Source organism: Oculina patagonica, chromosome 1 (genome assembly GCF_052425735.1).
Source record: "Oculina patagonica isolate OP01 chromosome 1, crgOcupat, whole genome shotgun sequence".
In the NCBI taxonomy this organism is placed as follows: domain Eukaryota; kingdom Metazoa; phylum Cnidaria; class Anthozoa; order Scleractinia; family Oculinidae; genus Oculina; species Oculina patagonica.
In genome coordinates, this window is record NC_135758.1 from 47,040,661 (window position 1) to 47,063,819 (window position 23,159).

Genomic DNA, 23,159 nt, shown 5'->3' on the forward strand with positions numbered 1-23,159 from the left:
AGGCTCTCATATGTCCATCGTCCTTTTGGGGTGGGGTATGACTCCAAAGTGAAAATTGGTAAGCCATGTTGTTTGGAAAATTCCCGCCTGAAATTTGCGCTGTTTTCTTCCTCACAAGTACGATATGAAGTGGAAATTTCGATGTGGTAACAATCTTGGACTAATAGTGTTCTTTTTCTATGATTTTCAGGGTGAAGTCATTCAATTTTGAAGAGGAAACGATCAACAGACTGTTTGAAGTTGAGCGAGCGGCCATGTGAAATGGCCGCTCTTAGTAGTTTGCGTGTTATACGTGAAATTAAGTCGCCCCAAAATCTTTTCAAAATACATGTACACGCTTAAAAACGTGCATTTATTGACGAAAGAAAGTTCTTTGAGGAAAGGGTTATCGAAGTGACGCAGTAGCCAAGAGTAAGTTGGTTGAATTGAGCCTTTCTCTTTCACTTATCGTATAAAACCACCATCCACGTTGCTGCAAATAAAGCGGTCTTCGCGCGGTGGTTCAAGATGAATTGCGTCCTTTCTTCTTTCTTTCTCACGTAATCTAGAAAAACCTTGTTGGTCTGAAATAAGCAGTCTGAAATAAAGACTGTCACTGAAAGGAAAAATGTAAAAAGACGATCAAAGACTTAAAGGTTTTGAAGAAGGATAAGACTTCGGTGCACGTACATACACGATCCATACTGCAATGAAGCCTAAATTTGTTATATTGGTGGGAAATTAACTCCTGGGTCCGGTTTAGGAAAGTTTTGTCTTAACATTTATACGTATCTTTTAATACTCTTTTGGGGCTTTTCAAATTCTCTGACTTACTGAAATGTGTGTGTTAGTTTTGCGTATATGAAACGAAAAGTTGCACGATCAAAGCGTGTGTGATGGTGTGTAATTTCATATTGGCTTTTGTGGAATGTTGGGTTTTGATAGTTTTCCTTCCTTTATGAGTTTACTAACTGTAGATCTTTGATATATAAACGCTTTGGAAACAAGAATTACAAAAGTGATATAATATAAGTCGAGGAGGACGCGAAGGAAAAAATACTAAACATGTGGTTATTAATATTCATGAGTGATCTGAGGTGATTTATTGGAAATTTAGCTGTTCATGAAATTGTTTAAAAACGACCACAGAAATCATTCACTTTGTGGTCCAAATTTATATTGAATAGAAGTGAAATATATTTGCTTCAACCATGTTAAGAATTTCACTCTTAAAATTGTTCTTGAAAAATATATGTCAAAATAGAAAACCTTCCTTGAAGTATAAATATATTAATTTTTGTTTGGGATCTGTAAATTTGGACAAATCAGAAAGCTTTGTCTACTTTCTTGTCTAACTTCCTGTTTTACTTCCTGGGTGGTGGTTGCAAATCTTTTGGATGAGGAATGAATGGCACTGAAAATGATAAATTTGTACATTTAATTTCTCAACTTCAAACATACCATAAACTCAAATTTTCTTGATAAACTTCATTTAGAACTCCTGTGAATGTAAATCGTAAAAAATAATTATACACAATTTCTTACCTTCATAAGCATTGATTTTGATGCAAACCTGTCATGTGGCTGTTTAAGAGAAATTAATTCAAAAAAGGTTTCCAAGCAAAAAAATGTTGCAAACAAAGTTTGTAGAGCTTAAAAATGTGTGAGCATAGTCATTCAATCCATTGAAATTTTTTGGAGATTTTGTACCACTTGTTTACCAATAGCAAAATTGCAAGCTTGTTTCACATTCTGTGTTATTAGGAACAGATAAACTTTGAGTGGAGTCAACTACATTTATTATAAAATTATTAGTTTATTATTTCTGTTATTTAATTATTGCAAAATATTAACATCATTAAATTATTATTTAGGGGAAGTTTTGTTTTCTAGACTCGGCAACTTTGGTAGAATTTAGTTATATTGTTAATATGTTCCCAAGACAAAAGTATGCAAGGGTTTTTTCAATAAAATTAAATCATGTAGAATAACAAAAGAAATGTTTCTACTTTCGTAAGTTTTTTTTCTTCGGGACTTTAACCTGTGTGATGAAAAACAATTAAATGCCTGTTTATGAACATTTGATTCTTTCAAGTTATGATTTGTGTCCAGCTGTGGAACAAAGCATCTTAAAATATTAAAAAAAAATAAAGGTATCGCACGCAAAATTGTTTTTAAAATAAGAATGACATGTCTAAATAGATATATTGTAACTTCTTTAAACCGTCTTGAAAATTTTGGGTTTTGACTGTTAAATTATCTGTTAGGCAAAGTGTGACTTTTGTATCATTGAGTCAACTCTCAGATATTTTTTATTCTGTATTGATGCTTAAAACACTGGGCATTAAGACGATGTTCACAACATCCGATTAGCTAGCAGATATATGTATTAGAAGATGAGTGAAATAGATAAATCTGTGGTAAATAAGTTAACAAAAGATATCAATTGTAGAGCGGTTTTTAATTGAGTGCTGAATGTACTGGTAATTCGCATTTGCTTTGGTTTTGCATTACTACGCTTGGTTATTGGTTTAGATAATTTGCCCCTATTTCTCAACCAATCAGAAGTAAAACCAAAATCAATTGTGGCTTGCTTGCACAAGCTTTCCAGCACTTCACACCAGTTATATGTACTTGCTATGAGTTTTGATTGGTTCACTGTATTGTTTTGTGCCCTTTGTGATTGGCCAGAGTGATTTCTTTGGTTTTGGTTCTACATGTACATTACTCGGTTGAAAACGGCTCTTTGACAAACCTCAGTGTCTTTAGTTAGTATTTATTATAACATGAATTTTCTAAAAAAAGGCTCTATATTTGGTAGTAAAATAATTATTCACACCTCATTTCTTGGAATAATTTTAGAGAAATTTAATTTTTCTTAGTTACAACTGTTAACAGCTAATTTAAATTTTTTTTTTCAGGTTATATGACTGATATGAAATAGCTAAGCCCCAAAGATCAGAATTGGAAAAGAAACATGGTAAGTAAATAGTCAACAGTTGCATGGTGACAAATTTAATAATTAAAGTGCTCCATCTCAAAGAAAAGAAAATGAGCTGAAAGAACCCTGTGGCGACTCTATTAGGACTTGTTCTTGAGTCTCCTGTTGGTTTGAAAACTGGGGCTAAATTTTGTTTTTAATATTTCTGAATTTATCAAAACCGGGCAAAGAAAGGATGAAAAAGGGCGGGAAAGGGAAAAAACGACAAAAGAAAAGAAAAAAAAAAAAAAAAAAAGGAGAGAAAGGGAAGAGAGAGGGGGAGAAGAGAGAGGGGAGGTACATATGTTATTGAGATTTTTTAGGGGTGGGTACATGGAACCTCTTCAATCAGAGATCATCAAAAGACTACATGCAGTCATTTATAGTTCACCCGAAAAAGTGTAGAAAATTCCTAATAAAGCAGGGACATCCTGCACATGTGGATCTGTCTGATTTTCAACATGCAACTGTTTTTAAACTAAGGCAGTGGGATTAACCTTCAACTGTTTTATTGGGGTATTACTGATCATGAGCCCCACCCAGGGGAGGGGAGGGGAGATCAATGTTCCCTTGTTCCCAAAAAAAATTAAAAAATAAAAAAAAACAAGATTTACATGTCCGTTTGCATTAGTATCGTATTTTCTCGTTTAAACGCCCCTGGCGTTTATTTCAAACTGAGCCCAATAGAGCCGGCATTTATTTGATGACAGGAGTTTGTTCAAGCCCTATGTTTCTCAGAAATGATTTTTATTCATTATTTTTTACAGCAATATATTTAGACATTATTTTAAAAGCATGTTAAACCTTTAATTTGTTTAAGGGGTATTTTCAAATACAGCTTGGAGACCCGGCGTTTATTCGGGGCCTGGCGTTTAATCGAGAAAATGCGGTATATGCAAAATTTTAGCAATATAATACTGAAGATTCCATAACTGTTTCAGGTGAGCATTATTCTAACAACATGAAAACAACATTTTTTCTTGTTGCAGAGCACATCAGGTGGAGAACCTCGCACTTTGCTTAATGCACTCAGACCCATGCTAGGTTCTCTGGGAGATATCAAGACACCACAAGAAGTTGTACGTTTAGTAAGGTAACCCAGTCAACTATTGTTAATATATATATAAAATTATGATCATTTCCAAAGCTCTAAGTACAGTCCTCTCCCTCTATAACAGACTCCTTCATGACCACCATTTGGTGTCAGTTATACAGTAAGTCAGTAGTATCGAGAGTTATGATCAGTAATTATTATTGCCTGGACTTCAACTCCTGTCCGTAATAACGGGTTGTCCATAATAGCGAGGGTATAAGGCAAGAGTTGACTGTTGTAAGTTACATTGTACATTGTACAAATTGCTTCATCAACATTTTCAAGAGAAGTTATGTTTTGCAATCTTTGTGCATTGTAGGTACTAAGTGATATTAAGATTATGCAAAGTTTTAGGCCAACAGCTTAACTTCAAATGAAGCAGTTATAGATTTTGCCTAAATCACAAATTTTAAATGCTATTTATATACATTTGTATTTGTATGGTTGTTTATAATGTTAATTTAATGTACATTTTTTATCTTGTCTTTCTTCTACTTTTGTAGTTTAATGCGAGATGCTGAGAAGCTGATGAGTCGTTGTATTTACCTGAATATTCTGAAAGCTACAATCTCAGCTGCAAAGGAAAATGAAATATCAAGTGAAACATTAGAAAAGTATGGATTCTTAGTCTTATCAACATCCCCTGCCCTTTCCCCTCGAACATCAATCATGTTTAGGTTTAGATTATTGGCGCACATCCAATAGATCACTCAAAATGATATTTATGTTGTGGTTTAAATTTGTCTTTGGCTTGTAAAATTTGTCAAACCAGTTTGATTTTTACTTTTTATTGTTTCAAGTTCATTATCGCATTCTGTTAATCAAACTGGGTTGAAAAATTTTAATCCAAAGATAGATTTAAACCAACATTTATCATGACAGCAGCATGCAAGGTGAGGACTCATTCCTAGCCATCATTTGGGTCAATCTCTTTACAGACAGTCAGTTATGCATTACATAAAATTTGCATGGGTTTTATTAACCATTAATACTCAGTCAAGAATCCAAATGGTCTAGCTTCACTTGTTGGGCACAAACCCAGCTGACCACTTAATCTTACCATGAGGTCATCACTCCTTCAACATTTGTATGTAATACTTGCCAAGAAATGTATGCTACAGTTTATTTTTTTAGTTTGAAATTTGTGAATCAGTTAAAATTTGTGTTATCTTTTCCTTTAGATTAATTAGGATAACAAAATTTTAAAATTAATTAAAAATCAAATAAAACAGGTTTAAATTTTCAAACCTTCACTTGAGGGAATTCAAACTGCAACACAGAAGTCAGTCTTGCAGTGCATCCAAACACAGTAACATTCATTTGGCCTGTACACATGTAGCACAGCTAGCTTGGATAAGTGCATGGTGATGTGACGTGATCAAAGCAGTGTTCATGTGCATGTAGATTTATTTGATACTCATGATAAGTAGCGACAGCTTCAGCTTGGACTACGTGCACGAGTTGATGTGACGTCGATTTTCAAAGCAGTGTTCATGTGTCATGTAGATTTATCCTTTTTTTTTTGATACTCATCTGAGTAATGATAAGTTTGTCATAATTTATGGATGAATTACACTTTCTCAACAAACTGTAATTTCCTTGTTATTATTCAACAGGTTCATGAGTATAGGGGGCTGGAGTATACTGAATAGATGGCTTGTAGAAGCAAAGAAAAATGAAAATTTTCCAGTCCTAGTAGAGCTTCTTGAGGTATGGAAAATTACCGGTAACAATCCCTGCTTTGAAATTTATTGTCAGTACTACTAACAGTAAAATGCTGCATGACATTTTACATGTATATAAACTGGTTAAATCTAACACACAATATTGTCCTTTCCCCATTATTTAGGTCCTGAGAGATCTCCCTGTAAACATAGACACATTAAAACAAGTAAGTTCTGTAATTTTTAGTGTCTCTACTTTTACGATTGATACTAACTAGCTATATAGTACAGTTGGAGAAGAAACCATTAATCGGTTTGTGTGAAATATTACAACTGCAGTCATGCTTTTATAGATAATGTCAAATTTGACTTGTTCTGACAACTGCTTTTTCCTGTTGGTTCTTTCCTTACTTCCATCCTTCTGCTTCCAGCAAACCTAGAGTACACTAAACAAGATCGAGTGTTGAGAAAAAAAAAATAAAAACAATCTTGACAAAATGACAATTACTGCCCTCAACAAACAATCTAACTGATAATTGTGTTTAACATCATCCAGTTTTTATAAATCATATTTACTAACAAGGTATTAATTTGTTCCCTTTCTAGGGTAACACAGGCAAAATCATCAAACATCTCACAAAATTGGAGAATCAAGGTAAACTTTAAGTTATTTTCGGTTTCTCACAAGTTTAGCAAACTGACACTTGTTGCAGCTCAAAAGTAAATTTACTCTTCTCACTGGATTTTATGCATAGGAGTTTGGTCAGGCAGTTATACTTTTAATACCTTATTTGTCGCAAATAAAATTTTATGCGCGATCTAGCCAATCAGAGAGAGGGGAGGAAGGGATGATTAATTTTAATTCAGATGGCGCCAACTAATGTCGCATTTAGAGTTGTCGTATAATGGATGTCGTGTTTTTATTTCGTTGACACACAACTTACCAACCCTCCTCCTCCCCATTCCTGCCTCTTTCTTGTAATTATGTTGTTATATTGCTATTATTGGTTTATTGCCCTCACCTTAGACGGCACATTTGTTACAAAATTGAGTTCACAACATATGGCTATTCAGAGTTAATAAACCGGCAGTGTCAATTTCACATAGCCATCTCCATCTCGTTGTTTGCATTACATTTACGAACGGAGTACAACACACATTTCATTCTGTTTAACAATTTGAGAGTTTGTGGGTAAGTTGAAGCATAAAACTTTTTATATATCGGTTGTTCAAATGTTTCCCTTTTCTTTTCAGATGTCAAAAAACTTTCCTCAGCTATTGTCAAGCAATGGATGAGTATTGTAAGGAATCAAACTGGAGTTGCAGGTATTTACACGTACCATACAGTGTAACAGGCATTAAACATCATTTTGAAATTCCAGGAAACAGGAGGAGTTCAACAAACACCCCTGGGATATAATTTTCAGAGGGGGTTTGTTGGGGGAGCGGGAGTGAGAGAGGCTCCAAGCAAAAAAACTGTATTGAAGGGGTAGTATAAATATCTTCTGTGTAACACAATGTTATAATTATAATGGGTGTGGGAAGAATGTGAGTCGTTGAGTGTCAACGCTGGCTTCCCTCGTCCCTCCTTGCCTGTTTCATTTTTACATTTGCCTTTTCAGGCCATCTTGCTATCTTAGAGCCTGGGAGAGATATGTGACTCTCAGGTCCACAACTCAAAAAATATCTGGTCCCTTATATTAGTGATCCTTTACTTCCCTTGGTTATGGAAGAGAAAAGTGCTTTGTGTTTGTGGTAATGTGCTAGCGCCACATAGTGAGGTGGAACTTTAGAGTGTTGGTATAAGAGAATTAGAGTGGCTCTGACACTTATGGTGGATTTTCACGGACGTATATTTTTTTTTTTTTCTTTTAAATTTTTAGATTTTTTTTTTATTTTTTTTTATTTTTTTTTTATTTTTTTTTTTTTTTTTTTTTTTTTTTCTTTCTTATATATTTTTCGTATATAGGAAACCCACCAAAACTGAACAGAGGATTTGTTATACATAATAAAGTTAGAGTTTGTTTTGGTTTTTTTTTAAATATGTTTTTTTTTTTTTTGTGGGATTTTCTGCTATGGTTGTATTATACCGTATTGTACTCACTTCATGTTTGTTGATTTTAGACAAAGTAGACAAGCCCAAGCAGAATGGGTCAGCTGATGGTGAGGACACTGTACAAGGATCTAAGCAGGGTGAGTGTGTGTTTGTAGAACTGAACATGTTACCTTAGTTGATACGGCCATAGTAACGAGTGTCTTGTTTCATATTATTACATTCTGTTATCAATTCAAAGTAAATACTGTTAGTAACTGAGTCTAAATGACACTGTTATTGTTAGATATTGTTGGTGATATATCATATTGTCCATTGTTTGGTTGACTAACACCTAAAGAATTAGTAATAGTAATTGGACTGAGTGGAGAACAATTCAGGGAGTAATCGGGCGAGTAATTTCAAAATCGGTAGAGCGCGCAGCGAGGATGTTTTGAAATTATGAGCACGTTTTTTTTTTTTTTTTCAGGGGGTTTTTATTTTTTTTATTAAAAAAAAAATTTGTGGGGAAGGAGAATATAATTTTTTTTATTAAAAAAAAAATTTTAATAAAAAAAGGTGGAAAAAAAAGAGGGAAAAAAAAAAAAAAAAACCCTTTTTTTTGGGCGGGTTAACCAATAAATTTTTATGGTCAAATAAAAGTAATCTATTTTAAATTTGCAAATTATACTAAATCGGGCACACCACGGCCCCCCCCGCCGATAAAGCAAAAAACGGGGGGGCGAAAAAAAAAAAAAAAAAAAAAAATAAAAAAAAAAAATTAATAGGCTAATATATTAAAATAGATGCTTGGTGTGTTGTGATTTGTTTATGGAAAACTGTAAAAAAAATCCTGAGAGGTTATTTAATAGCTTTTATTTGTTTGTGAACAGCTGTATCACTGCCTTTAACTGAAGGGAAGCCTGCCAAGAGAATGAGGTGAGAATTTATTGTCTGAGCATACATGCAAGAATAGTTGCACCACCTACATTTATAACATAGCTAGAAAAGCCGCACAATTAAATTCAGTATACATTAGCATGCACAAAATCCAATAGTGCACACTGATAGTGTTAGCAGATTACTTCACCAGAAAATTTTTTTCTCCCGCGAGTTTTTGGTGTGGGTTTTGCCCCGTCAATGTAAAATTCTACTGGCAACGTTATAATTAAAGCAATTGGTTCATGCTCTTGGCTATGCACTATGGAGTTATGCATATATTGCACTTGGGAAGTTTGGAGAGTACTCAAGAAGCAAGAGTTGCCCTTGGCTATCGCCGATATATGAGGTCTTTCTTGAATATAACTTGGCTCACATGTAATTTACAATTTAAAGCCAGATCAAGGGGGCTGGAAAAGTGACTTATTATAATAATTAAAATTGACTGTGTGTCTCCAATATATTTCATATGGATACTCTCAGTTTCAGAAGCTAACAAATTGGAATTATAGTTTTTTGATCCTTTTTTCATTTCTGTAGGGACAACAGCTCCACAGATTCGAACAGGTCACCTAAACCCGAGAAGAAATCTAAAACACTAAGTGAAGTTAAGAGTGATGTCAAACAGAGCCTGGCACAGAAGAATGTCTCTAAGACAAAAGTGATCCCACCACAACCTAAACGTAAGTAGCTTGCCTTGTTAGCTCTGTTGGTAGGATGCCAGGCTGCAAAGTGGCAGTTCAGGGCAGGGCTGCAAATATTTTTTTTTCACTTGAAAGGACATATGTCCTACTAAGACACCATCTTGGTCGGACAAAACAAAATTGTGGTTGGACATCACCAAAAACAAAAGGTTAAATTTTATTCATTGTTGCCGTGAAATAAATTACAATAAAAGAATTGTCCAGACATCATGTCCGACCACACTTGGGATTTCATCGGACATGAGCAAATTTTGGTCAGACAATGTCCGATGACCAACGGTTATTTGCAGCCCTGCAGGGAACTCAAATCAATGGTGGAAGAACATATCGTCTTTGCTGGGTCATCTGTAATTAGCTAGACTATCATGTGGCTCCTGCAGCATAGAAATAAAGTTTTTACTTCTGTAGTGGTATGAATCAATCATTATCATTCTGTGGTTAAATTGTGTCATCAATGGCTTGGTAGTGTTGTCTCATAAAGCCCTTAGCAGAATGATATAAGACCACAACTTCTAAACTACAGATCAGCACTTAGACATCAACTTGAACTGGCTATTAGTATCTGGTCTTTGGCTATACATGTAGATATGTAGTGTACCATGTCAGAAGTGTTCCCTAGCCTTCTATTTTGTCCAAAGTTGTGTGCTATAAATTTTTTGTTTTGTTATTGTCATTAGCGGTAGCCATGGAAAGTGCTGGGTTCATGGATGCATTAACGTCTGCCGCGTCTGCTGCTCCTGTTAGGAAGAGAAAACGTGTGTTTACAGCTGCAAAGGTAGTTTGTTTGTGTTACATTTAGTGGTCTTAAATCTGTGCTATGCAGGGCTGTATTAAGGCCGCCCGACACCTGTACGCTGAGCCCCAATGTTACGGGTGAAAATGTTGATTGTGACTATACTTGCATCAGAACGAAATGCTACGGGTGATTCAATGTTACGGCTGCATAAAAACTAATGACAGCCCTGCTATGGCATGTTTCATGATCTGTTTTAATAATGTGAGCTGTGTATGTGTTGTGGATTAATTTTATCTTTGGTTTACAATTACAACTGGTTTGAAAAACGTTAAACCAAATATGATAAAATTAAACCACAACATTTATGGATTCACTAACTTTTTCTGGTTTCTAACATTTATGCCATTTTTGAAGGGTACAATGTATGATCTTTGGAATAATTTTCTTTGTATTTTACAGACTGGGACAACTAACACTACGACGACAACCTCTTCTACAGCGACTACCAAGGTAGGCAGGCAATCAAGACACTGCCATTTTACCTCAGTCCTGTAACTTTTTGCTAAATGGTAGTGTCATTTGAGGTATCAGTGCTCGACACTAACGCAGTACACAGCCCAGGAAGACACGCGAGAAAGTACTCCCACAGCCCAAGACAGAAGAGGAAAAAACAACACAACCCACTGGGAACCCCGCCCACAGGACAGACAAGCGAGAAAACCAGAGAGCTGCGACCCACACGCAACGGAAAGGACGACCGCCCATGTCCCGCTCCAGACACCCAAAAGGGACGGGGAGAGAAGGGACGGGGCGGACCGCGGGGAGCGTACCACAGAACCACCGGGCCGCGGAGCAATGTCACCAGAGGACCACAGGGAGAAGTGTGACCACGCAGAACCCGAGGAGCCGGCCGGGACCAAAAAATGCAGAGATTGCCCGCTTTTTAAAGGGGGGGGGGCGTGACTGCTGTGGAGTGATGAGCGAGATCCAAAAAGTAGTGTCGAGCACTGGGTATACAAACTGTTTCCTTGTAAACTAACTGTAAGCTGGGTTTATGTCTTTAGCCATCATATACAGGCATTCTTGACGCCATATTAGACAGCCAATCACAGACACATGGCCAAGAGGATGGACGAGAGAAGGAAAAGGAAAGCAAAGATAAAGATGCTGACAGTACAAGGTAACTTGGGGTCTGATCACTCTATTATATAAAGCCACGTCGTCCATTACATATTAAGGAAATGAAATAGGAAGAGAAAGAATGAAATTAAATAAAGTAATTCATAGAATAAGAACCACATTCAGCCAAGGAAAAGTAAAGAAGATGTATGAAAAACAGTTTGATGCTGACAAATGGAAACTTATTTAAGTAACATTTATCCATACTGCTATATATGTCATAACAGTTAAAGGATATAGCTCAGTGCAGTGAAATAATGCACATAAATTATAATGAGATATTATAATGAGATTGCATCATTAATTAATTTTTTCGGCTTCACTTATTGTAGCAACAAGTCAGGTTCCTCTCCAAATGGGTCACCAGAGAACTCATCGTCAGCTCCAAGTAAGTAAACCTGTCAGAATTTTTTCCTCTATAGAGGGTATGGGGTATTGTTGTGTAAAGAAAATAGATTTTCCTGGTTGCTCTTTGTGCATTATTTGTGTGCTGGCCTGATGGCCTTCATTCACCAACTTCATGTAAAAGGTCCAACAATGTTACTTGCTACTTAAGGAAATACTGGCCTACCAAAAAATTGCTTCTTTCTGGCTATCAGACACGGCTTTGTTTGTACATGCTGGGGTTTGTTGTTGCTCCATCTCCTAATCCAATGGTTGATCAATCAATTATTTTGTTTATTCCTAATGTAAAGCAGCACTTGATAGAAAGGTAGACACTAAGATTATTTGATTCAGTAACTAGTTTGTCAGATATTCCCTTATCCCATCAAGGATGATTTGCATTAGTTTATTCTTAGCTTTGAGCGCCTTAAGACAAAAACAGTAATGCTAATACATGTAAATAACACTATTATTGAAACATTGTACAACAATGTCATGCCCTACAATCAAGTTGTCTTGGACCTTTGTTCTCTGTGGAAGGCCTTCATTTCACAGAAGGGACTGAGTTGTGAAAAATTGTTGTTTTTGTCTTGATTGTTTAGGTGGAGATATTGGAGATTTCAGCAAAGGATCTGAGGTAAACAACTGACTTACATCGCAAGACAATACTTACTATTAAAATATTATACACGTACTTACTTATCTGTTCCTTGGAGTAAGAGCAATTAATTAAATAGAGAAGCTTTCAATGTTGATTACAAAGAAAAAATTATTTTTTATGTTTTGGATTGTATGTGATGATATACAACTTACATGTAGGCAGCTAATTTTGTTAAACGTTAATGCTAATTTTTAAAAGGTGTGGTTTTTCAAACAGTTTCAAATTATAGACAAAGCTAACGTTGTATGAAAAGAAGCTCAGTGCTTGAACTTGTTGCTCTTATTCCAATCGTTCCTAATTGGGGCAATCTGACTTCCTTAAAAACCCTGATATGTTGTTTGAATCTGTTGGTTTCTATTTCTAAATTAATTTATTTTTTTATTGGCAGCCATCTGAAAAAGAGAATTCTCCCAACTCAGGTTAGTGTATTCCCAATCTTAATACTGACCAGAAACTATTTTCTCCTTAACTAAACATTGGGACATTCAGCTTTGAAGATCTCAAGACTAAGGGGATGTATAAAAGAAACATCACAAACTCTTACAGTCAAACTGGATGTTCTTTTCCACACAATTTTGGACAAATAATGTTTCTAGCAAATTTGAATGGAATTCGCAAGTTGCTTGAGCAAACTGCCAATCAATATTCTAAAGTGAACATTGCACCAATACATGCGCGTGTGAGTCCGCGCATGGGATGAAACACTACCGTGACCTGCAGGGCGGATAGAGGGAATGGCTGTTGCACTGTTACCACTGTTATAAATCAGTTATGAGTGTTGATGATTTTTGTTCATGTTACAGCATCACAGACTTCATCAGATACAACAACAGGAGACGATGCTTCATTAGAAGAGAAACCAGCTAAGAAGTCAAAGAAAGGCAAAAAGGTCCAGTGGCCTTCTGATGATGCAAACCTTGCTATCTTTCATTTCTTTGAGATGGATGAAGATGAAAGAGGTCAGTTTATTCTTTGTTTTATTGAAAATAATTGGCAAAAAAAAGCATTTCAGGGGTCAGTAATTTTCTCCTGTCAGAGTAGCCCTTGTTCAAAAAGTAACAATCCCAAGTTCTAAAACAGCATTAAACAGGTTTGAACAATCTTAAGTATTGCAGAAATGTCTTAATTTGTTTCAAAGCAAGCCAAATGCATTTTGTTTATGTGAGGCCAGTGAAATACTCGTGAAAGAACAGTCCGGGAGAGTTTTAGTGATACACCTGAAGTTCAAATTCCAGTGGTTGAATATTATAACAGCATTTGCTTCCTTGAGCTGCGCATGGATGGGTGATGAGAATGATCCTCAAAACCCCTGTCCTTAAATGTAATATTTCTCAAATTCAAGATTAAAAATTGTTTGACTTAGAAAATTTGTTCATAGATAATGTGAAGGTGAATTTTTCAATACAGGGCAAATTGAAAGTAAACAAATAGTACAAACACCTATCTAGTAGAGAAGTGTCAAGCTGTTTTAATTGAGAATTTTCAAGTGCTTATTTATTGAATTGTGTTTGCTTTCAGCCCTAGTGAGGCATCCTGTGAACTTTCTTGATGCAGCACATAATGAGATGGTCAGAGAAAGACAGGTATGTTCATCCCACAGGTGGATTTAAAAAACCTCCTTACCTTGTTTGGAGGTGGGGGATCTACTTGTGTGCTAGCTGTTTCCAGTCATTTCAAGTGACTAAAGTATTGTATTTCAGCTACAAAAATTAGCAGTATTTTTCCTTTCAACTGAAGTTCTGTATTTTGTTGGCTTATGAGTACATGAAAATGAAATTAGCTGCTTCTTGTTTTTATAGCTTGCTGGAAGCTTTTGGTCAAGCGTGATTGTTAAGTTTGAATTCTCCCATACTTTCCCTTTGTGTTTTTACCAGGCTTTAGTCAATGCTCACACCATTATCTTACTGTATTTTGTAAATACCATTTACATTTAAAAGTACAATTTTGGATTCTCATCTTTTTTCTGCTCATTCATCTAGTTCATCATTATTATATTCATACAGAATTCTTACTTTTTTGTTTCAGCTTGTGGAACAAGCCAAACGATTGAGTGAAGACATCATGGCAGAGAGACTTAAGGTACATATGTGTACCAAGTATAATAACGAGTTACATGGTGAAAGAAGAGATATCAAAATGAAAAACTAGATACAATGGGTACCTGGTAGTTCGAATCCATAAAATATCCACACCTCCCCCATGGAAGGGATTTTTTAAAGAACCCCCCACCCCTCTGGAAATTCCAGTTAAATTTCATACATTTCTTTAAAATTGTTGGTCTTTGTTTTTTTAGTGGTACAGACCTAAACCCTTAACAGTAGAAAATCAGGCAGAGAGAGGAGCGAAAAGCACACAGAGGCAAATTCAGGTATGTCACTTACGGAAGTAATGCACACTGAGGTTGTTGTTTATTTATGTGGGAATTTGTTTATAGTCATGGGTGATCCATAGTTTGCATCAGTTGAGCGTAAAACCATTTCCCTTAACAGGGTTCTCAATATGTTTTTTTACCAGCCATTGCATTTCAGTGCATGCAGATATAACAAGCTAAGGTGGCACATGGCACACAGGCCTTTTTTACTTTGTGTTACAGCACTGTATTGTACAGCTGTAACAACTTCCTAGTGACACCCTCTGCCTCACAAGTGTAAGGAGCTACAGGTTTAAGTGAAAATGAAAACTTAGTTGTGGCACCTAGATGTTTGCTCAGAAGCTGCTTGTATGCAGTTCAAAGTTTGCCCAAGACCTATTGAACAAACAGTAAGCAACTGTTTAAGCCAAACCATAATATTTATTCCCCACTCCCCCATCCCAAAGGCAACAAAAGGCACCAGTCAATAGTTATTCATTGTTATATGATTTGTTTATGACAGAAAACTAGAGAAGAAAGCATACTTGCATACCTATTTTTAAACAAGCAAAGGTAAGTTCTGGTTATGTATTGTTCCACTCAAGTTATAATCCAGAAGATGGCATTTTTGGTTTTAGAACTCCAGAGAGTGAACTTGTCACACTGAATACCCTTAATTTGTGTGTCTGGTTTGTGGTTGTTTGAAGTTTTTTGCTTTAGGTTGTCTGAATTATTAACTGTTTTTTTCCCTTGTATTACATCCCATATAAGTAAAGTGTTTATACCCTTGGCTAGATACTCCTGGCACTTGCATAAAGTTTATTAATTCTCTTGTTGTTGTTTCAGTAGTTGCCTTTTGATGTTTGTTTATCATTTATATTGTTTCTTATCTGAGTTGTTTTGTATATCTGTTCCAGTCTCCCAGACAGCCCGGCTGAACCTGAAACGGAGAACCAGAAAGGAAATTCAGACGAACCCAGAATAATCCCGCACGATGAGGTACAAATACTGTTCACTCAACAGTTTAGTACTTAACCCTCGGACGTACAGATTTTTTTCCAAATTTTGAAAAGAATATTTACTCTACAATGCTGAAACTTTTAGTAGCTGTTCATTCATCCTTTGCGGAAATTTTGATATGTCTACCATGTGGCCATGATATTTGACGTTGCCATGGCAACACAGATACAAGCAGGTCTTACCAAAAATCGTAATTTTTAACATTTTTCTTTATTTTTTCCAGTTTTTTGAAACAGAAGTGCAAGATTTGTTTATTTTTACATTCCATAAGCATTCTGGCTTGATTCTGCATCAATTTCTCTTATTTTCTGACTTTCTAAGAAAATGTTGAAATCCAAGATGGCGGATCTAATGAGGTCACGTGACATCATATGACATCACAGCCAATTAAAATTATGTCATCTTGTAGAGTTTGCTAAGGGCTTTCTTCTCAGTGCAAAAAATGTTTGCCAGCCTTAATGTAACAAAAACGCCAGGGAGGGGTTCCATCCACCCCCCCCCCCCTGTGACGATGTTGGAGGTGTGAGCTTGCTTGTACCTTCGAGGGTTAATATTCTTTTTACTTACTGGTATTTAAAGAATGTAAAGAATAGCATTGCATTCATTGATATAGTTGGTCAGTTAATGGTAAATTATTATAATATATTTAAATGCAGAGTTCTGTTTACTTTAGCGATATATTTATGGGAGGCAAGCGTGGCCGAGTATGGGAGGCAAGCGTGGCCGAGTGGTTCAGGGCGCTGGTGTTGTAATCCGGAGGTCACCGGTTCGAGGCCTGCCCTTGCCACTAGCTGGATTTGTTTCTCGGTTGTCCCAAGCTCAAATCCTCAATCACGCTTTGTATATAGCCAACTGGTCTGCCTCCTGCCAGTTGGGATTTTTAACCTTGTTATGTTCATTTATAAATTGTTTCCTCTGGTTCAGTGGCATGCCTGTAAACTAGCTATCTCATTGAGATAAGAAGCTAAGTGCATGACCACTATAAACACATATTTATATTTTTTTTTTATTCATCAAAATTCTCTTTTATTTGAATGTAGAGATATTTTAGATGCATAATTATGTCATATAATGTATTAAGCATACAAACATGATGTTCACAATTGATCAAGGCCCTTTACAAAGCAAACCTGCCATAAATTATCTGTACAAAGTTATATCTTAGCCATCCTTCCTACTTTGAATCAGGTCTTAATGTTTTTTGTTAACTTCCTTTCTGCAGAAAGGAACCACCCATGTTCCGGCCAAGGCTGCAGCCGTCCCAGCTAACAACAGTGGTGTGCAGCTGCCGCCAGCACTGATGACCCTCCTGTCGTCAGCAAATACAGGTTTGTTGCTCAATCACAAAAATCAATTTGGCCTTGCAGGGATCTTCCCGCGCGGAAGATACACTGCCCGAACTGCCGAAAAGTGAAGAATGGCGACTGACGAGAAAAGGACGCAGGACGTGAACAGACGGAATCAATAGGACCGGGAGACACTGTCACCTGGCTGCCGACCAACATCACGCCCCCAAGCGGCGCGATGTGCGAAGGAGATGGGGCACAATGAAAGCGGGCCCGACGCGGGAGGCTGCTCCCATGGGCGAATGACATGGGGAAGACGGACACAGGAGCGAGGGGGAGAAAAAAGAGAGGGAGCGAGAGAGGACCGCACAGGAGGCGGAGACGGAAGAGGGGAAGGGGGAGCCCAGCAATGCAGTCACAGTCGCGCGGAAGGACAGGGCAACGATGAGGCGGACGACCGGACGACGGGAATATGGATCCCTGCCGTTGCTGCCATAAACCTAACCCAGCATGAAGCTCAGTTTTGAGGCTCTTCTAGTATCTCCAAAAAAGTAGCATGACCCCTGAATTTTTTTTTGTGAACAGTGTTTCCTTAAATGACAACCTGTCAAACTGCAGTGGTTTCTGCGTAGCTGTGCCTACCCACTAAAGGCTTGGTATGGCTACATGTAACATTTGTAGTTTAGAAATCATATAACTTTCTTTTTACAGTCAGTGTCGGCCACAGATTGCACAAGCCAAATCGGTTTCTTCCCAGATCAGCATTTTGGATCAATGAAAGATCAAGTTCTGTTTCCTGTAAGGAATTGAAACAAAATGACAACAAATTGAAACAAAATTGATACAAATGACAGCAAAAAATAAGACAAGAATTATGCACAAGATACGGAAAGAATTATGCTTTCAAGATACAGAAAGACAAATTTTCTTTTTTTCTTGAGCTGTTCAGAGTTTGGGACTTCACAATAATACTCGGTGAAACAGAATAAACAGGGTAAAAAAATAGTTTAAAACATTACACAATAAAAAAAGACAAGATGTGCAACAAATATCCATGTACGGCCACCTCACATACAATGTAATCAACCACCTAAGCTTGACATTGTAGATGGTGACTTGCCAAAGGTTTTATTGTACAGGATTAAGAAAAGACATGGTGCCTGCTGGGTTATGGAAAACGATTTACCCACTGACATTTAGTCCTTTTCTGTGATGATTAGTAGGGTCAGCTCCCCAGGGGACTACTAACAGTTCACCGATGACTGTCCAGTCTCTGCTTGATAAACTTATGGTGAGTAGCCAGAACATTGTTTTATAGTTAATAGTTTTAACCCAGGTTGTATAGTGTGATCGTCCAGTGAGAGTTGTTCTGATAACAGGGTTTGTACGCGTCTTGAAAACCCTTGAATTTCAGGCGTTTGATTTCAAGGCCTTGAAAGTACTTAAAATTGGTTTTGGGTCCTTGAAAGTCCTTGATTTTTTTATTGAACGAGATTGAAAAAATATCACTATTCATTGCTTTAAAGGCGTTGAAGTAAATGAAAGCCAGTGGGTAAAATAAGTTACAAGTTAAAAGGTCACTATAAAAAAAACTGGTCATGTTCTACACTACCTGTTTACCAAAAAGGTAGGTTTTGACACAAACATTTTGCTTGGTTTGAAGTAAATTTCATAAAAAAAAAGTCCTTGAAATTTTCAAGAAGGGTCCTGGAAAGTCCTTGAAAAGTCCTTGAATTTTTGGCCTGAAAAAATGTACGAACCCTGTGAAAAGAAGTTCTGTTGTTGGTGACTGACCTGTTGACAACTTGAGCCCTAACAGAAGTCATCTTCAGACTATGAAGATGACTTCGACTCAAGTTGTCGAAATGTCCGTCACCAACAGCAGTTCTTTTCAGAACTACTCTCAACCAAACGATCACACTTTTCGACCTACATTGTTTCATGTTGTTGTTGTTGTTGTTGTTGTAAAAAAATAAAAATTATTATTTCTTGCTTCTTTGTGTCAAGTGTTTTAGTCATGAAATAAAACTTCACATCGAATACATGTTCATGGAATACTAAATCAACACACCTAAAAACTCAAACTAAAATGCGCCTTTAATTAGAAAACTGAGTTTTATTAGATAAGTGAGTTTTTAAAGTATCCTGATTACAGCCTGTAGATTGATTGATTGATACTGTGGACTGACGCTTGCTGCATTTTTTGATCTTGTGTAAATACATGAGTTTATTTATATATATTTGTTACTGTTAATTCATTGCTTTTATTTCAGAAACCGTCTCAGCAGGGTGGACCAGCGTTGATTGGACCCAATTCTCAATCCCAACAGAACGAACCTGGAAGTTCCTCCCTACCCACTGCCCTGCAACAAATCCTTGAACCTCTACAACAAAATAAAATGGGCCCTCCACGGATGCAAGGGCCTGGACCGGGACCTGGCATGGGTCAAGGGGCAGGATTACTTGGAGCTGGTAAGTGCACGTGCTTAAGACACACGTGTTTTGTACATTGTTGGTAGGATACTCAGTGGTTTGTCATTGCATATAACCAGTCAGGTTTAACTTTGCTGGCCATAAGAAGTATGGGTGTCCCTTACAGTTGGAGCGCATTGCAGCACAGCAAAAAACAAAGCGCTTGCCACACCTTGTGGGAGATCACTGTTGATTTCGGCCTTATTTGTCACAAACAGTACAATTATCCCTTCCTACACCCCTATTACAGTGGCAATGTTCACATCAAATGCGATGGCAATGCACGATGTGGCCAGTCAAACCTTCAGCATCCCATTTCTTTTCTCATTATGAGTGAATCTACCACCAAAAGCGTAAACAGCCAACAAACAGGGTGTTATGTCTCATTATTACAAATTATCACAATCTTGTGTTTGGTACCTGGCATTAACACTGATAGCAGCCTTCCCGCTTCCCGAGCAAGCCATCATTTTTATAGGTGACTCCCCTCTCCCCTCCCCTGGGTGTAGATGTATTTACGGGAGAAATAAAAGTGACAAAGACGAGAATGAAGTTTAAAAGCAAACTTTATAACGCAAACTGTAAACGAGAAAGCATTGACAAGACTCAATAACAAGACCTAGCTTCGCTCGCTGGACTAAGTTCAATGTGCTCTATCACGTGACAATGTTCATGACTCACATAATTCCACTACACGGGCAGCCTTGTTCTATTTACCTCACTGTAAAACACTAATATGTGATATTTGCACTGGTAGCTTAATGCAAATGCACGTTAAAGTGATGATGATTTGTTTTCTTTGTTCTTGTTATAGCGCCTGGTGATCCAATGGGGTCACTAAATGTTTTCAGGCCCCCTGGTCCTATGGGCCCCAGAGGAGTGCAGGGCCCTCATCTAAGACCTGATATGCCTCCACATTTTCAAGGCCCAGGAGGGCCTAGGCAAGGACCCCCTATTGGACCTCTGTTCCCAGGTCCTGAGGGCCCAATGATGGGACCTCGTATGAGGGGACATATGCCACTTCGAATGCAGGGTGGGCCAGGTGTTGGAAGAGGCATGCCAACTGGTCCCCGGCCTCTTCTTCCAGAGATGGTAAGCTATGACTGAAGCTTCTTTGTATTTCAGTTAACTACTGCTTTTATTATCGTTACTCTAATTTGCTTAAATTGTTCATATAATATAATTTATTTACTGGAAGTGACACCAAAGAGGATGTTATATAAAGTTTTGACAGGCCAAACACGGATCAAACTCGTGGGCTCGCGATAATGCGAAGCGTGACCCCAAAGTTTCCCCTTTTGTATGAGATAAGACGAGGTGCTGTTTCTCTAAATAGTTCCTCTAGTAAATAATAAAGATGGGGGATTTTAAGCTCGGTGATAAATAGTGAAGAATATTATTCTACATGACACGAGCGTGGGACAAAGAAAAAATCTGAGTCCCCGACGGGAATCGAACCCATGGCCTCCCAGAATACCGGTTAGAGCGCCCAACCGGTATTCTGGGAGGCCATGGGTTCGAGCGCCCAACCGGTATTCTGGGAGGCCATGGGTTCGATTCCCGTCGGGGACTCAGATTTTTTCTTTGTCCCACGCTCGTGTCATGTAGACTAATATTCTTCACTAGTTCCTCTAGTACGATTTGAAAGTGTAGATGTTCTCATTAAATGATTCCGAACTTAAATTTCAGTTTTGAGGTTAAATTGCCGTCGAGTTATCAAATTGTAATCAGTTTTTTTATCTAACAAAATCCGTAAACTTGTAGGTGTAAGAGGCATAAAGTGAAAGTCAAATTCTGATTAACTTTGCTCTTCACTCAGGCCCAACGAGACGACTTCCACTCAGATCAGTTTGACGACGGAGGGGAGTATGGGGACGACAATGAAGAAGGCGAACTCGGAGATAATATGAACATGCGCGGTAGAGGTCGAGGAATGCCGCGCGGTCGAGCTCGTGGAAGGGCCCGGGGCAGAGGAGCTCCAATTTGTCGGCACTTTGTTTCAAAACGAGGCTGTTTACGAGGAAGCACGTGTCATTTTTTACATCCGGGAATAAATGGACCTCCAGTCTGAGAATAAATTATAGAGCGTTTGAAGATAGTGGCAGTAAATTCCAGGAATACGTGCTCTCGAAATTTATATTGTATTTTTTTTTGGCCAGACGTGTTTTATAATTCATATTATACTATTATTATCATCTGGGCAAATCATTCGAGTACATTCCCTGCAATTTACTGCTGGCTGACTTCAAGCCACTATATTTTGCATTAAATATTTTAAGAAGAAAAAAACAATAAATCAAAGGGACGTATCGATATTTCAGGGAAAGTAAGAAAGGGGAGCTTTCCATATCCATAACAAGATGCTAAACTGTTCTGAAGTTTTCTAACAGTTTAACTTGTGACTCGTCTAGGTCTGATATAAACGGTCATATGTTAACTCGATCCTTGTTTAAGATTCAATTCCAACGTTTCTGGTACTAAAACTAATTCTTTTCTGCAAACTGAAACGTAACTAGGATTCAGTTCCAATGCGGTGGTAGTCCACTGATTTGAATTTCAGTACAACCCCTGAAAAACTAACATGCTTTCGTACCAAATGTTTGTTCGTTATATCTGAGGATCTTCCTTCCTGGAAAAAATAACCTACAGAGAGTCTTATGAAGATGGAAGTAACATGTATCGCCTGTTGAGGTCTTGTTTCTTCTGGTTAATTATACCAGATTAATTCCATCACTTTGAATACAGCGCTATTCCGATATAACGAACAAAAATTTGGTAACTGACTATTTCTGAGACAACAACTGGTCAAAAACACGACTTACAAATCTAACGAACTTCCCTTACAACGCAGACAATTTTCGGTCCGAAGTAGTTGACTTGGTACCCTGTTTTGGTTCTGTTTTGGTTCGAGTCTTGATATCTGAAGCTAAATTCTCTTAAGCACTCTTAACACACTGTCCACAACTACTAGGGATAATTTATGTAAAGAACTAAAGTTTAACTAGCAAGACTGGGCACTACTTCATGTCACAGAGTTATTTCGTGTAGTATCGAAGCGTTCCTTATTCGATTTATCTTTGTACAAATTGTATAAAGTGTGGAATACAACGTATGTAAAATACTAGGTAGAAATGATTTTTAATATTTGAAAATATTTTGTCACAGAACTAAAGAATAAATATTTCTTATTTTAATCAGCCTGTTTTCGACAGCATATTTCAGACCTTAATGGTCAGAATCCTTCGCTTGGCGTAGAAATGACGTTTTCTCCTTAATTTAAAGGAAAAATAAATTAATTCTTCCAATATTGACCTACACGGTTAGGGAATCGCACTAGTTTTCCGTTGGTTCCGTTTGATTAGTAAGGTGTGTTGGAGGTTGCCTTCAATATAATGCAAGATGAACTATTGTATTTCCTATTGATTGTTACATTCGCTCCCTTGTTACATATTCCTTTATTTTCCACTGAAATTTAAAACTTACTTCATCTAGAAAGGAGCAAGTTCCGTTGAGAAAATTTAATAATCGATAGCGCTGGAAAGCAACGTTGAACCGTCGTCTTAGCAACCATTCAACTGGCAGGTTTGTTTAAGTTATTCTTTAGTTTTGACATCAATTTGATCCAATTGTTTGATTGAAGGAAATACTTCAGATAGGTTTAACCGGCAGGGGCTACTAAT

The 23,159-nt window shown here is 37.2% G+C and overlaps 1 protein-coding gene across 1 annotated transcript; it reads left to right on the forward strand.

Moving 5' to 3' along the window:
• The first annotated feature begins 48 nt into the window (after nt 1–48).
• On the forward strand, nt 49–22,673 carry LOC144634565 (serine/threonine-protein phosphatase 1 regulatory subunit 10-like). The gene is made up of 29 exons (XM_078493568.1): nt 49–117; nt 191–411; nt 2,901–2,959; nt 3,949–4,052; nt 4,556–4,666; nt 5,669–5,762; nt 5,902–5,943; nt 6,323–6,371; nt 6,971–7,042; nt 7,841–7,909; nt 8,642–8,687; nt 9,228–9,370; nt 10,069–10,166; nt 10,587–10,637; nt 11,192–11,307; nt 11,639–11,694; nt 12,293–12,327; nt 12,740–12,770; nt 13,155–13,310; nt 13,870–13,934; nt 14,377–14,430; nt 14,645–14,719; nt 15,225–15,274; nt 15,619–15,700; nt 16,944–17,049; nt 18,228–18,298; nt 19,281–19,479; nt 20,294–20,571; nt 21,299–22,673. Exons 3-29 carry the CDS (start codon nt 2,957–2,959, stop codon nt 21,548–21,550), a joined length of 2,508 nt encoding a protein of 835 aa, XP_078349694.1. The 5' UTR covers nt 49–117; nt 191–411; nt 2,901–2,956; the 3' UTR covers nt 21,551–22,673.
• Nucleotides 22,674–23,159: the final 486 nt, after the last annotated feature.